This window comes from Mugil cephalus, chromosome 2 (assembly GCF_022458985.1).
Source record: "Mugil cephalus isolate CIBA_MC_2020 chromosome 2, CIBA_Mcephalus_1.1, whole genome shotgun sequence".
In the NCBI taxonomy this organism is placed as follows: domain Eukaryota; kingdom Metazoa; phylum Chordata; class Actinopteri; order Mugiliformes; family Mugilidae; genus Mugil; species Mugil cephalus.
In genome coordinates this window covers 10,243,179-10,258,511 of record NC_061771.1, presented here as the reverse complement: position 1 = coordinate 10,258,511, position 15,333 = coordinate 10,243,179, and the positions used below count along the sequence as shown (strand labels likewise).

The 15,333-nt window shown below is 41.8% G+C and overlaps 2 protein-coding genes across 2 annotated transcripts; one reads left to right on the top strand and one right to left on the bottom strand.

The window, feature by feature from the left end:
* Positions 1-1,001: 1,001 nt before the first annotated feature.
* LOC125003908 (beta-crystallin A1-like) lies at positions 1,002-6,845 on the bottom strand. Its single transcript, XM_047578166.1, has 6 exons — positions 6,765-6,845; positions 6,449-6,531; positions 6,227-6,345; positions 4,371-4,512; positions 3,987-4,129; positions 1,002-2,919 (listed from the first exon to the last, which is right to left on the bottom strand). The coding sequence occupies exons 2-6, from the start codon at positions 6,527-6,529 to the stop codon at positions 2,772-2,774; spliced, it is 633 nt and encodes a 210-aa protein (XP_047434122.1). The 5' UTR covers positions 6,530-6,531; positions 6,765-6,845; the 3' UTR covers positions 1,002-2,771.
* Positions 6,846-9,770: 2,925 nt separating this feature from the next.
* LOC125003907 (beta-crystallin B1-like) lies at positions 9,771-14,017 on the top strand. The gene is made up of 6 exons (XM_047578165.1): positions 9,771-9,841; positions 10,766-10,866; positions 11,181-11,299; positions 11,792-11,924; positions 12,049-12,191; positions 13,263-14,017. Exons 2-6 carry the CDS (start codon positions 10,771-10,773, stop codon positions 13,432-13,434), a joined length of 663 nt encoding a protein of 220 aa, XP_047434121.1. The 5' UTR covers positions 9,771-9,841; positions 10,766-10,770; the 3' UTR covers positions 13,435-14,017.
* Positions 14,018-15,333: the final 1,316 nt, after the last annotated feature.

Sequence of the window (15,333 nt, the reverse complement as noted above, 5' to 3'; positions counted from 1 at the left end):
AACATTTTCAAGCAAACTCAAAGCGAGTCCCCTGTTTTAGCTCTGTTGTTTTATATGTATATATTTTGTTTGACATAGCTAAGCTAACATCCTCATCTCTGTTGTGGTTAATATACTAACAGCAACACATTCTACATTAATTATATTATTAACCAAAGTACTGCACACCAGAGTCATTAAAATTCATTCTGGACATTTCTGAACATGCATCATGCATAATTGTATTGCAACCCATTCAATATATCTATGAGCTTATCTGAAGTCCACGAAGAAAAAAAAAGCACAATCTAGAGTCTGAAACCAATTAAAACATCAGGTAGATTTGTAGGTAATGTGAAGGCGCTGTTAGGAATATCAACATTTTACTCATACATATTATGAAGAATTACGAAGAGGCCATGTGACTAAATGTTAACTTATCATCCACTCCTGGCATTTCTGCAAACGCACCACAGCTTGTGAACTACCACAGGAAGGTGCTGTGCTGTGGCAAAGTCTGTTTGAGTTTGAAGGCAGCATTTTAGATGACGCAGGACATTTTACTCAAACCATTCTCACTGTGGCAGTATTGGAAATTTCACATTGTCACCAAAGTCAGAAACCCGAGCAAGATCTTTTTTTTTTTTGGCTTTGTCAGCACTTGAGTGCCTTTTCTAAAAAGTTCCCCTTTCCACAGTGTGACATGTCAAAGTCGTAAAAATATAACAATAATTAGCTGCTTCTGCTTCAAGGTCCACGCGTCGTACGCACCAGTTCACCGTCACCCTGTTATGTCTTAATGGGACACAAGTAGGTCCATTGTTAACGCTAATAGATACACCTCTGCATTCCCTACTGTGACGTGTCAAAACTTATGTAGTGGATAAGGATTAGTCGAGACAAGCTGGCCGCTCTGGTCTGATTTCATTACATGAAAAATGAAAAAAGTCAGTTTCGAAGTGAAATCTGTTTGGATGTCACTAGTACTATTGTAGTACAGTGCAGAAAACCTACACAGTACGTTTTTCTTTTCCTATTGTGTCTAATTTTCTTGATGTAGTTAGTGAAGTAGTTACATTGCTGGCATGTCTTTTATTTTACTGTTTATTTGTGGTTCTCTCTGAAGCTACGTCCCATTCAGCTGAAAACAACCCAAACTTTTTGTCAGGACCCCGAGCTGTAATGTTATTGTTATGTTTGTTATATGTTTCCTATGATGTCAGAAGTAATCTGTATGGATTTACATTTAAGTCAGCATTAGAAGGAAGGGGTCCACATCCTGTAGCTTATAACCTTTAACATGGAAACCTCAGTTTATGCTGCTCCATCTGTCATGTTCACAGTAACATATTTCTCCCTTAAATGCACTGGCCCTTTAAACTAAAGATTGTTTTAAAGTCAGCCGCTGTCAGCTGTGATTGCGTTTCTCCTCGCAGGTGGGTGGTGTGTTGCCAAAGTCACAGACTTTTTCATTAAGGTAGCAGTGACGGGTGAACACCGATCGCCATGGAAACCTGAACACATAGCCTAATGGAAAGAATAGCAAGGAGTAAAGTAATACCCACACATTTAAAACCGTGGACGACTTCAAAGAAAGGATCTTTTGCTTACGCAGGAGTTGAGACGCAGTAACAACTCATTTCACAGTAAAAGTTAAAGCTTTAAAAAAACAACAAACAGCGCCGGATGCATGTTATGCTATGAGGTTATGACGCATATTTGAATTTGTTTTTCTAACCAATTAATGTGGCATTGAGTTATTAAACTGCATGTATACAGTACAATGACTTACTACTTGATTAGGGAGGTACACTATTGTCTACAGTCATGCACTCAAACTCATCTTCATGATGCTTATGGTATTTAGCATTATCTTAAAATAGCTACAGAGCTATAGATTGAACTTCATTTTGTAGAATTACTGAATTGCGTTGTGTTGTACCAAGACATGTTCCCATTACTTTAACGATCCAATTTTAGTCATTGGTCCTTAGGCTAAATAACATAAACACTTTAGTGTTTAATTCAATCCAATTTAACAGCACTACAAACTACATCCTCCATAATGATCATCCAGTTGAGTCACCACCTTCCTGATGCTGTTGAACATCAGAGCAGTCATGAAGGAGGATATAGCGAAGGACTGTTAAATTAGATTGGATTTGTTTTCACCAGTGTACCTAATGAACTGAAAAGTGAGCGTTTATATATTGTGTGTGTGTGTGTGTGTTCTTGTACGTGTTTGATTTTCTGCAGGGATCCTTGATTAGCACACACATACTGGAGTAAACGTTTTGCCATGAAATAAATACTCAAGCAGAGTTAATACCTCAAAAAGTCTCCCCCGTGTGTTGGTAAATGTGATTTGTTCAGTGCGTCCACATACAAGCTGATGAAAACTTCTCTCTGGATTAATAGCCCCGCACCCAGACTGATGTGTGATTATGATACGTGTACTGATCCGTAAATAACAAACTCTGTCCTGTATACACTCACACTCGCGCAAGGAGAGCACAGACATTTTTTTTTTCCTTTTCACATTCTTGATCTGAACTTTATTTCACTTGTACCAAAACAAAATACTCTTCATTATGAACAGAAGTATGTATATGTGCTGGGATAAAGAGGTAGCTGCTACATCACTGATGGTTTGTGTTGTAGTTGACAGTCCGAGCCCTAAGCTCGGAACCAAACTCAAAAGTTCAGGCTTTGCGTTGCTAACGTGCAACACACAGGTGTTAGCCTGAGCCCAGGCCGTGCTGCTGGTGCTGCCAGTCCAGGTCTCTGTGCTCTCAGTGCCTGATGCGCCTGATGGACTGGATCTTTGGAGTTTGGCAGTGGGAGCCCCAGTTCCTCCAGTGCTGGTAGTCTCCGCTGTGTCTTTCACACTCCATGATGTACTGCTGGCCTCGGTAGCCTGGGTACTCATAGCACACAAAGCTGTTGAAAGACAGACGCGGGAGCAGGACATTAATTAAGGTCCGTCACAATTAGCTTCACTGACAGAGAGACATGTATTATTTGATACAGTACACTGAGATGATTAAAGAATATGTCCATAACATCAGTTTAAAATCCACCTGTCAACATTATTTCTATACTGCAAACATTTTTCTGTTTCTCTACAGCTATATTTTGTTATTAGTCATACACTATGTGCCAATACAATCTGTGACAAGCTAATACCTTATGTCAAGAGTTTTTATTTAGACGCTTGCTGTGCAGCAAAAATACCAGCCGTCTCTTGATGAATACACTGTTTTCACTACAGTCATTTTGATACGTCTACGCTGCAGAAATTGATAGCTTTAATTATAACCTTTTTCCATTTAGGTGGCTAAGCCCTCTGGTACTGTGAACTCTGCTCACTGGGATGGTTTGACGCTCCAAATAGAAGAAGTTATTTTCATTACACCTGTGTTTAGCCTATTAACGTCAAGATGGCCGACTCTTTTTAAGTGATAGCTTCTATTTCTATTCGGCATTCAACCTAGTATAAAAAAAGTCCAAAAATGTAACTACTACAGTGACTTAAATGTTAAAATATAAGCGGCTGACACTGCGTCCACTTACAGTGTTCCTCAGGTAATTTTCGTGTGCCAAGTTCGCACCTTGTTTAGGGTTTTGACAAGTTAGCGCTTGGCTAATTAGAGAGCAAGGTTGACTGAAATGTGCATTTATTTTTTCCAGTTGGACTGAAATTCTCACAAAATTGAAATTGTTGGTTCTCTTAACAAGTTGTCGAGATGTTTCAGTCTTGATCAAAACAAATCCATGCGAAGCTTTTAGACTTTAAATAATGGGCTAATATTGGCTGGAGGAAATGTAGCTTCCTGTATAAAATAAGTACTTCCTATAAATAAGGGTTTTCGTTGCTGATGTTGCAACTCTGGCCTGTGCGATTCTTTAGTGTTCGATGGTTTTTGTTTCTGCTTTTTGTCTCTTTGAAGCCCAACGTGATGAAGAGCTCTTGAAGCGAAACCTGTTGTGATGCAGCTGTGACTTACGCTCCGCACTGCACGTGCATGGAGCCCACCTCGGGCCTGAACCAGCCCATGGCCTGCAGGGAGGGGTAGTCGTCGCACAGCTCGGTGCAGCGGCCCATGAAGTTCTCCCTCTCGAAGATCATCATACGGCTGCTGTGGTGGGACTGCGGAGGGCGTGGGACAGAGAGTCAGTGTTGGAGTCAGTGCTGGACCTGTCAGACAGTCGCTGAGTTGTCTCATTTCTATTTTTGGGCTTCTCAGTCACTCGCCGTGCGGCCGCCTCCACCTTCTGTCGCCCTGTCACTCACTAGCATCTCATTTGGATTTGTCCTAGCTTGCTCTTCCGCTGCCACATCTCGTCCCCCGCCCCCCGAACTGAACCCCTGCACCCCCGCGTCTACTCACAGCACAGTAGATGGGACGAAATGACATGAAGCGCTCGTTGTGGTAGGACAGGGAGCCGCAGTAGGATTCCCAGTTGGGGTACTCGCCCCTCTCAATGATGAACTGCTGGCCCTGGAAGTCATGGTGCTCAAAGCCCACCCAGCTGAAATAGCAAGTGAAGAGATCACAGGGGTGAGTGAACATGGCGAACAGTGCAGCAATCTCCCTGCTAGATGACATATTAAGTAGATGAATAAATAAAAAATAAAAAAAAAGCCACAGGACACTCCTTTAACTTTAGTTTTCAAACATACTGGAGGAAACGTGTCCCCTAATCCATTTCAACATGTTTTAAATGTCAGATCCGTCTCATATTTCACACAGACGCACACAATTCCTCTAATTTCATTGCTCTGAAATGTGATTCGTCAGTGGTTTTTAGTACGAAACCTCTGCTGCTTTTGACTCTTTGTGCAGAGAATCGGAGGTGAAGCGGTCATCTCTCTTGAAATCTTGACTCCTAACACAACCTGGGCACGTCTGCTATTTATCAGTCCATTCTATTAATACAGAAGAAAAGGCTGCTAGGAATACTTGCATTTCTTCTCCTTGCAATGTTTCTCTCATGAGACGGAGCTAAATCTGAGCGGCAATCAGCAGGTGTTTAGAGAGTCTGACTTTGGCAAGCTTTACACACCATGACTAAGGCCTGGGCTGTTGCGTATAGAGTCGCTCACAGTAAAGGTTTGATCTAAAGTGCGTCAAGATAGTGAGGGTGACACAAGTTCGCTCTCCCACAGAGTTGAGAATAAACTCGTACATAAATGTCCCTGAGTGTTAAAACTTGTTCCCTGTTGCTAAATTATTTGAGAGAGCTGAAAAGTTTCTCTGTTCCACTGAGTCAAAAGTAGGAGGCTGCATTATGTTTGCTAAGGATGAGACTATACACTTTACAGGCTTTTAGGACTAACAATTTCTATGAATCTAAAACTTACTGGACACAAACCAGTTACTATGAATTGTAAAAAAAAAAAAAAAAAATTGACATGACTTTTGGTACTTTTCTGATCACTGGAAGGAAAGGTTCAGCAGGATCACTTAGCTGTATAAAATCTTACTTTTGGCCATAGACATTCTTTTTTCTTTTTTATTGACACCACAATAATGGAAAACAGTAAAGGAAACAACCAAATTATGTATTACTCCTAATCCTTCAAGCAGTGGGTAAATTTGATATTCATGCACTGGGAAGCACATGATAAATCACATCATGTTATGTAGGCTAATGTGATATTTTAAATGAAAAATTGAGTTGTTGCCTAAATTTGCAGCTCCATTCAGTTTTATGGAGTTGGTAGCAAGTTTCGGAACTGATTGATTTACCAATAACTTTTGATGAAATCTCAGCAATGACTTTTCAAAATGCTACAATATCTAATTTTATGAAACTAATGTTTAAAGAAATTTCAATCAACTGAATGGCAAAAGGCAACCCGTGGAAAGACATGCAGTAGTAGCAGCATTAAAAGCGCAATAGCAGAAGGATTTTAAAACATGTTAGTCCCTGTAACTGGTCTTTCAATAAGTTTGGAGTTTGTGGTGTATTTCTGAGAGAAGAAATTAGAAAATTAAGGTTAAAATAATCTGTGTGGCCTCGATAAAGGCTTTCCAGCTGGTTAAAGACCTTTCTAGTTCCTGGTGTAACACTGAGGGTGAACACCGCATGGCCTCTGGGGCGACAGGCTTTACAGTGGGTGCCTGGACACTGCTTTCTCTCTTTGTACCTCACAGACAATTACATAAACATCCACGCACGCACACACAGAGTCAGTCAGCTGTCCACTGAGACTTGCAGGCGTACAGGCTGTGTGACTCACGCTCCACTCTCCACTCGGATGGAGCGGATGTTGTCCATGCCACATTCGTAGATGTTGCAGCACTCGGAGGTGAACTCCTGGCATTTGCCCTGGAAGTGCTCCTGCTCAAACACAGTCACCTGCACACAAAGGGGGGGACACACAGAAGAGGAGGCTGAGGAGGCTGAGCATGAGCTGACGGGCTACTTTGGCGTTTGCTGAAGGGGATGCGTGTGAATTTACCTTGAAGAAGGGGGCTGTACCCATGCCCATGCCAGGGAAATACATGGGGTAGGTCATGTGGGTTTTAGTGACTCTATTCATGTCTAGAGGTGAAAGGGGAAAAAAAGAGAGAGGACGGGAGCAAAATAACAAAGTGTGACAGGTGTGCTATGAGGAAATTTTAAAATCATAGTATTTGAAAACCAAAAAAATTAACAACAGTTTCAGTTTTACTTTTTGTATTTAACATATATACACATATATAAAAGCTAGCAACTAAAATAACAAACATTTAAGCCTTTAAATCCTTCCCGTTGGAAAGTTTTGGTTATCTTACCTGGATGCTCTCCTCGCGCTCCTCACACACCAAATCCTCTTCACGTGGACTTTTGTCTCCACCTGGACCTTCTGTTTTATATCGGCGTCCACGCGAGAGGCTCGTGCTCGCGCGCGTGCAAGTGCTGTCCCTGCTACGTTCTACTGATGCGAACGAGGCGGGGGGGGGGGGGGGGGGGGGGGGGGGGGGGGGGGGGTTAAAAGTTGTGTGAAGCTAGTCAGAATCACGACGGACACTTCCGGTTTAAGTCGTACAATATTAAACCAAACATACACGAATAAGTAATCCAAACAATAAAATAACAGTGTGTCTCTGCATTAAACAAAAGTATTTGTGCTGTTCAACTTTTTGCTCGTTAGCTTAGGTCTAATGCCAGTGTTTAGACAATTAGCGAAAAAATCAATTACTTTCTCAACTACTAAGTGTAAGCTGTTTAAATATGTTATCAAGTAAGGAAATGCGTCACAGTAGTAACATTTCATTCATTGGGAAGTTCATGATGCATTTAAGGCTTTTGTGTTATGTGTTACTGTACGTTTTAAGATGTTATGTTATGTTTTAACATAAGAATGTATCATTTACAAAAAAAAAGTATAGTCCAATTAACATGAAATGTGTCATAGACAAAACAAATCAGCCTTTAATTGATACAAAATAAGCAGAAAACACAACATTTCATTCGAAAGGTCGGTTGAAACAGACTTCCGGTATTTTACTGGCCAACTATGGCCAACTTGACCCAGGTGTGACCCGGAACGATCGTGCGCTCCTGCGTAAAACCGTTTGTGTACGCGCACCGGCGAGCCTGCCGCACGGCGCTCCGTCTCTTTCTCTCACTCTTTGTGACACTATGCGGCCTGTCGACTCAGCAGAACATATACAGCGCAGCCACAGAGGTGCGGGCGATGAATGCGGGGCTGCTTTTGGTCTATTCGTATAGGTCAGCAGTGCCATCGTATAGCGCAACAATGGCCGGGGCTATAGGCAGAGAATGAGGAGGATTTGGAGAGTCATCCGGGAAACCTGTTGAAATGGTGGCTTTCAAAATGTGGAAGTTTAAACGCAACAAGAACTCTCTCATTAACTCTTACTTAATTGTTTAAATGATAATAATAATCTGTGCAATTGGTGCAAAATAAAGCTACAATCCAAACACACACTGTTTTTTTTTCATGGATGTTGTTTTAGTATAAAATCCCCCAGTTCATCAGTTTGGACAATGGGGCACAGTTGCCACAGCAACATGTCACCTGATCTTTGGTGCTTGTCATCTCATTAGGAGAGCTGGAGGATGGCAGCAAATTCACCGTAACATGTTGACTTTCATAAACACCCACACACACCTCCACAACTACTACTACCGATTACCACTAACCTGGGCTGTCATACTACATGCGGATATAAGATAAGATAAGATAAGCAAATGTCAGTCTTCAATAGTTTGATGTATTAATGGACAAATGTTCTCATAAAGGGCTTGACTTGTGAATACATTTGTCAGCCATGGACGAGAAAAAAATGTGATGAAACTCAAAGATTTGAGACACACACATGAACTGATAAAATGTATTGTCGTGTCTCAGTCAAATAAGCCTGTATATGAATACATATATAGGTCAAACGTGAAATGATTTCTGATCTTGAAATCAAACAGTAAAGCTAAGTATGGCCTGACTTTATATCAACATATAAATGACACAACTCTAAAAACATAGTAGGATGGCAAATAGTCATATATGACTGAGCCGGAGAAAATGTTAATCCTACTCACGAGTCACGGGGATATAAAATAAAATATAGGTTTCCTGGTTTATAGAGAGGCTGGTTGAAGATCTTAAAAGTTGAAAAGTCTTAAGTTTTACACATAGCATTCCTTTGTTTTTAGTAATGTAGAGGTTTAAAATAACTGAGGATGTCATTACATTTCTGATCCTGTTTAATTTCCCTCTATATGAATGTTTAATCTCGTTTTATAGTTTGTATAAAGTATTTATTTTGATATTTTTTAACCTGCGAGGTAATTTATCTCAAATGTCACAAATCACAAATGTACCTGGTAACATTTCCCAAATCCTTTTCATGTCTAAGGCTAACAAAGTGGCTACCAATATTATTATAGTTAAGGTCTGTGTTGTACTTTGTGACAGAAGAAAGTCTTCCGGTCGGCCTCGAATTAAACCAGGTGACTTAATCTGTTTGTATAATGTGCGTGATTAACTGATGTGACCCCAGTGTGTTCTCTTTCCTCTTGCCTTTATCCACTTCCCATTTCTCTCCGTTCAACGTCACTCTGACCACATCCAGCAGTCACTGAGAGTGAAGTGTGGTTGATTCGTGGCCACTGACTCCAAGAACTTAGTGATCAGGATCTCATCTGGCACGCAGCTGCTCCTTTGGCGGCAAATGCCCACTTCAATATTTCATTCACCTACGCACACACGCACACACTAAAAAAGGCAGAGGGTTTTAATTTAATAGCTCTCCTGCTGTGATGAGGGGAGTGATTGAGGGTATTGTACATGCACACTATGAACCCAGAGGTGCAGGTAGATCTAAGATATTGCTTCTCGCTTATTGCTTTCCCTGTTATTGTTTGTCCCTCTGCCTCTTTATTACTGCACTGAAGGGAAAAGAAGGGTGTAATTTTGGGTCATGCTCTTAAATGTGAACATGGTCAGCCTGGATGTTGTTATTATGACTGTGCCTGTAGGGGTAAAAATACAGTGTATGTAACACAAATCGCATCTGTGCTGACATTTCTCTCTCAGTTGATGGATTCATAGTAAGATCAAGTTTTTATGACGTAACTGTCCTCATGTGTCATATGTTTTTTCCTTGTAGTCTTCTCTTCTTTCAACCAATATCATCTGCCTGTCTTTCTGCGTGTCTCCCCCTCTCTTTGATGATGGGGGTATTTCTATTCTGTGGGGGCTGTGAGCTCAGCGAGTTTGTTTCTGTGTCTATAATCCCTTCTCTCTGGGCGCCAGCATATAAAAGCGACGAGGGGCCCGGCGCACTCTCACACAGACCAACAGTCTCCGCCCTGAATCTACTCCTTTACGCACACACTGGTACAGGTAAGACAGTGGACAAACAACATACAGAAAAGACGGACGAGGTAGAAATCAAGAGTAGTTTGTGACAGGAAAACAGACATAGAGCTGAAGTCGTTTGTGAATTTCTTCTGTACGAATCCCATAGCTGTCAACGAATGGTCTGTGGCCTGTTCAGAATGAGCATCAGAGTTTATTCTGGAGTTTGAACACAACTTTTGTCTAATAGTTTTTTAAAAATGCGGCCCTGGAAATGCACATTTCAGCTTTATTCAGCTTCTTATTTTAGTCAGAGATACTTTTGATGTTTTTCAGTACAGTCAAGTTAAGTTTTTTAACCTGAGTGTTTATTTGTTAGAGACTGTAGAAACATGTCGTGTGGGTATCTATCTTTTCTATTGACGTTTTTTTGGAGAAGTGGAATTTAATCTGTTCTGATTGAATGTTATTTTAGAATTTCTAGAAACCATTTATTTCCTTTATTTTATCTGTGTTTTGCACCTTAGTAAATGGTTAAGTAAATTTATTTATTTATTTTAAAAATGGGAGAATTGTTAAAAAACAAAAAAAAGTTGCAGAAAAAAATAAAGAGCAGCTGGAATGTTCTAGTTTTCTTATGCTTTCCCCCAGTTTAGCTGTTGTTAATTTGAATCATTCAACTTTGATTTTTACAGTAATTACTAATTACTAATTTAATTGCTCGAGTTAACATAATAAGCTTTAATTATGTTAAAGTATTTGGTTCAGTTATGAGGTTCATCAGATTGTTGTAGTAGAGTGATTTGATACAACTTTTATTTCATTGCTGTATTATTGAGAAAATAAAACTGAAAGACGCCTTGCTTTTTAGTGGCGAATAGTTTAGCCCGATCCCCACCAGGATAATTTGAGTCTCCTAGCGTGACAGTTATAGACAAACTATAGCATCTTCTCTTCTCTTCATCTCAGTCATCATGTCTGCTGGAGGAGAGAAATCCAAGTCTGCTTCCCAGACTGATGGGAAGGCAGCTCAGAACAAGATGTCTGAGATGGGCATGATGTCCTACAAGGTATGGCACACACACACACACTCAACCGCACACCACACAGAGATCATGGGAGATGATCAAACATCTATAAACATATCACGCAGCCTTTCACACAGCGTGGAGCTGCTTGTTTCACACTCCTGTAACAGTTTACCTTCTGGGCTGGTGTCCATAGCCGCGACCTGCTGGTTCCTATCGCTCTGTGAGGGGGTGGCCGACATTTAGACCTGACAGAAAAACACCGTGTTAATCACTGTGGAGGCCGCAGCCAAAACAGCACAGCCGTTCTTATTTCTGCCCTTAAGACAGCCTTTGTGACCTCCTCTCCCATTCAGATGTGTGTGTACGACCAGGAGAACTTCCAGGGCCGCTGCATGGAGATCACTAACGAGTGCATGAACGTGTGTGACATGGGAATGGACAGGGTGCGCTCCCTGCGCGTCGACTGTGGGCCGTGAGTATCCCCACTGTGTGCAGCGAGCGACCACACATGTGAAGTGCTGTGCCCACACTCCTCTGAGCAAAGAGCAGCTGGTTTCACTGTGTTACCACTCCATTATGTGACATATCACACTTTCCATTGGAGAAGATGCTTTTATCTGCGGTAATTTGCAGAGAGTGCAGCAGAAGAGCGAACTACTCTTCCTAAAGTACTGACAAGCACAAAACGCGCAGCGGTGATGGGGATCACGTTATTGAAGCAGCTCCCTTTGATTAAATAATTCACATTTTAATGATGAGATTTCTTTTCAGAAAGCGGTGAAAGCTAACATCTTATGCGTCACGGCAGACAAGTTACAGAAATGGTTTCAATCAATACAACACAGGCCCAGATATTATCGATTTTATACACCCAGATCCTGCACTGATTGATCTCGATCTTCTGGGTATAATCTGTCGAGTGCGCTGTTAAAATGATCGTTAATGGCCCTCCTCTCCTCCTCAGATTTGTGGGCTTCGAGCAGATGAACTTCTGTGGTGAAATGTTCATCCTGGAGAAGGGAGAGTACCCCCGCTGGGACTCCTGGAGCAACTGCCAGAAGAACGACTACCTGCTCTCCTTCAGGCCTGTGCGCATGGTAAGCTTCAGCTCAAGTCCCTTTCATGGAAAATCTATAGAAGACGACTGCTACCCTACCACTTTCATTCATATTCTGCCTGTCCTCAATCTCGTCACCCTTTTCTTTGTCCACCACCTCGCAGGATCCTGAGAAGCACAAGATCTGCCTGTATGAGGTTGGAGAGTTCAAGGGTCGCAAGATGGAGATCATGGACGACGACGTCCCCAGCCTGTTCTCCTACGGTTTCACCGACAGGGTCGGCAGCATCATGGTCAGCTGTGGAACGTGAGTATTGCAGTAAAGTAACTGACAACACGTCAACGTGAAAAGAAGCTTACTGGGCTGAGAGGTAGATAAGGACAATGATACAACATCTGCATGATAAATGCAAATCTACAGCCAGCAATCAAATCTCCCTTTCACTAATCTACACATTTGCTTAATTCAAAAGCATCCTGCTACAAAAGTGCTTTCTACTCCTTTGCAGGGTTAAAGAACTTGTAAATGAACCTGTTAATGAATCTTTAACAGTGCAAGTAGGTGAGGAGGCAGAGGAGGACTAGTTGTTTCCAGCCTTTGTGCTATGCTAAGCTAACTGCTTGCTGGATGTAGCACAAGTCAATTTTTTCATCTAACTTACTGCAAGAAGGAGAATAAGTATTTTTCAGCAAAACATCTAAAACCCCTGCCTCTATTTTTGTTAGTGTCTGACTACGAATCTGAAATCCTGTCTGCTTTTGCTGCTTCCATTCGGCAAGTCATTTATTTTTCAGCACCAGACTCTGCTTTTGCAAAAGCTGCGTCAAGACCTCCACGCACAGCAGCGCGTGTCAGGCGGTTTTTTTTTTGTTATTTATTTTTTTTTTTTTTTCTTTTACATCTGTGACGTCAGTATAATCAACAACTCTCTGAGAGCTCTGTTTGCCGAGGAGTGAGTTTAGGGACGGAGGCTTTTTCATCATCAGCTAGCTGAGAGAGTCATGGACGTCAGCAGCTCTCGGTCTGAGCTCTTGGAGGCGTGGCAAACGACAAGCACTGCTTCTGCAGTGATTGCTTTATGTCTCCCTGCTGCCTGTAGCAAACAGCTGGGAGCCAGGCTGTCCTGCGATGTAGTGCCTGCAAAACACAGACGTACAGATAAATGTTTTTGCTCGTTAGATGTTTATCCTCTCTGATTTTCTCTGCATCTGTCTTTCTGGCACTTTCTTCCAAATTTCTCACCAGCCTCTTGCTCATCTTTCAGCCGTATGCCTCTCTGTTCTTGCATTCATTTTCTCGGTCGAATCACTCGTGTGCAACCTTGTGATCCTACATGTCTTTATTCCCTATCCTCCCCTCTTCTCTTTCCCTCCCCAGCTGGGTGGGCTACCAGTTCCCTGGCTACCGTGGCAGCCAGTATCTGCTCGAGAAGGGCGAATACAGGCATTTCAACGAGTACGGTGCTCGCTGCCCCCAGATGCAGTCCATGAGGCGCATTCGCGACATGCAGTGGCACCCACACGGCTGCTACACCATGTCCGCCAAGTGAAACCCGGCGAGGGCGAGGAAGAGAGGGATCGGAGGAGAGCCGGAGTCCGAGGGCGGGCACAGGGATGGAGCTGTAGGTGGAGGAGGGAGGGCAAAGAAAGAGAGGAGGAAGGAGAGGGTTTAATATTTTCTCTCCTACCCCAAAATCTCTAGGTGATTCGAATTCAGGACTCCAGTGGGTTATTATAATTAGTTTCGATCTAGTGACCAATGAAAAGTTAGACAAAGTTAAGGAGGATGATTACACAAACCACTTAGGCCCCATCTGATAATTAACTCTCTCCATATTTGTTCTTCCTCTCTCACTGTTTCTGTTCGTCAGCTCCCTGCTCCTCATGTTCCTCACGTTCCTCTTTCTCTCCTCCCCTCCCTGCCTCTCTCCCCCTCATCTACTTCACCACCGTTAGCCCTCACGCAAAGGGCCGATTGAGGGTGGTACCAGTGTGGCTTCGTGTTTGTCTGTGTGACGGGGGGAACTGAAGGCAGAGAAAATGCCACAGTAGGAACAATGGTGGCCGATTCTTTGTGCTCAGATCCTGCAGACACATCAAACCCTAAACCCCAATAAAGCATCTCATACCCTGCTCTGCTTGAAATGACGTTTTATTCAACAGATTTGGTCAGGATTCGCGTTTGCTTCATGTTTTTCAATTGCATACCTGAAGGGCTGTCCTGCTGGCGTCATGAGATGTTACTTTACATTTTTCCTGTAGCATTTATTGGAAAAAAAAAGAAGAAAAAAAAAAGGGTCAGAAGCTGCTAATGTTTTTTTAATTTAAAATTGAACAAAATAAAATGCGTAAATAAAAGGTGTTGCTCTCAGTGGAAAAACTTACAGAAAATGTTAAACTTTAAAGCATAGGTCTTCAAAAGCGACTCCAACAGGGAGGTATTGCATGGGGGTTGCAAAATTTTTTGGCTGATTAGACATTTACTATATACTTTTTTAATTTCCCCCCATAAATTTAAATTTCTTAAAATATACATTAACATGAATCCAGCATATTTTAGTAAAGGGTAAGGGATAGCTTAATACTGAATGCAAAATGATAATAATAATAATGTATATTTATAAATAGCACTAGGCCGAGTTTGGTATAGAACACATATAATGGGTGTGGGGTCCCTGCTTTAAAGGATCTTTTCGCTCATTGTTTTTTGAGGCTATTTGACAGTTATTTAACAACTCTCACAGTGTTGCTGCTTATTAGCTAGCTGCTGACCATGGAAGTGGATTTAATGGCTTAACAGACAAATATGACACTCAACAGAGCAGAGAGAGTGGCCAGTAATAAGCATTAGTCAGTATGTCTGTCTGTGTTTACTCCAAATTCAATCACTTGTTAACACATTCAATGCCTTAGTGTACCGTCATGGTTTGTTTCTGCTGCCACTGTGTGGCAAAAATAAATTACTAAAATTATTATGATTGATTATCCCATTAAATTTGGCTTTCAGGAATAATGAGTTGCTACCCCTGTGTCTTCAATATTGGAGTTGTACTGTGAGCATTGTCCATGTTACACGTCTTCCACTGATTCCTCTTCACAAACTTTTCAAAGAATGTTATAGATTTCTAGCAAACTGTCCTCTGGAACCTGTAGTACAGGTTATACAGTGTAAAGCTGCTCTGTGAGAGTATGACTCAACTTAATTACACAGTGGTAGACAAAACTAGATGAAATGGTAACGTACAGTGATGTTTTCAGATGAATCCAGTGAAAGTGAGAGGTTTCTCTGAGCTCACCTCAAATCTGAGTATTTGCAACATCTCAACAGATGTACAAGTGTCATGTGGCTCTGCATGAGGAGCTGTGGCCTAGTTGTTAGAGAAGCAGCTCTTGGACCATAAGGTCACCGGTTTGCATCCCCCTATGTTTAAGGGTGAGGTGCCTCGACC

Coding starts and splice junctions, on each gene's coding strand:
- LOC125003907 (XM_047578165.1), top strand. CDS start 10,771: ATGTCTGCTGGAGGAGAGAAATCCAAGTCTGCTTCCCAGACTGATGGG. Junction 10,867..11,180: donor TGGGCATGATGTCCTACAAG/GTATGGCACACA, acceptor TCTCCCATTCAG/ATGTGTGTGTACGACCAGGA. Junction 12,192..13,262: donor ATCATGGTCAGCTGTGGAAC/GTGAGTATTGCA, acceptor TTCCCTCCCCAG/CTGGGTGGGCTACCAGTTCC.
- LOC125003908 (XM_047578166.1), bottom strand. CDS start 6,529: ATGAATAGAGTCACTAAAACCCACATGACCTACCCCATGTATTTCCCT. Junction 6,346..6,448: donor GTACAGCCCCCTTCTTCAAG/GTAAATTCACAC, acceptor CTTTGTGTGCAG/GTGACTGTGTTTGAGCAGGA. Junction 2,920..3,986: donor ATGCACGTGCAGTGCGGAGC/GTAAGTCACAGC, acceptor GTCTTTCAACAG/CTTTGTGTGCTATGAGTACC.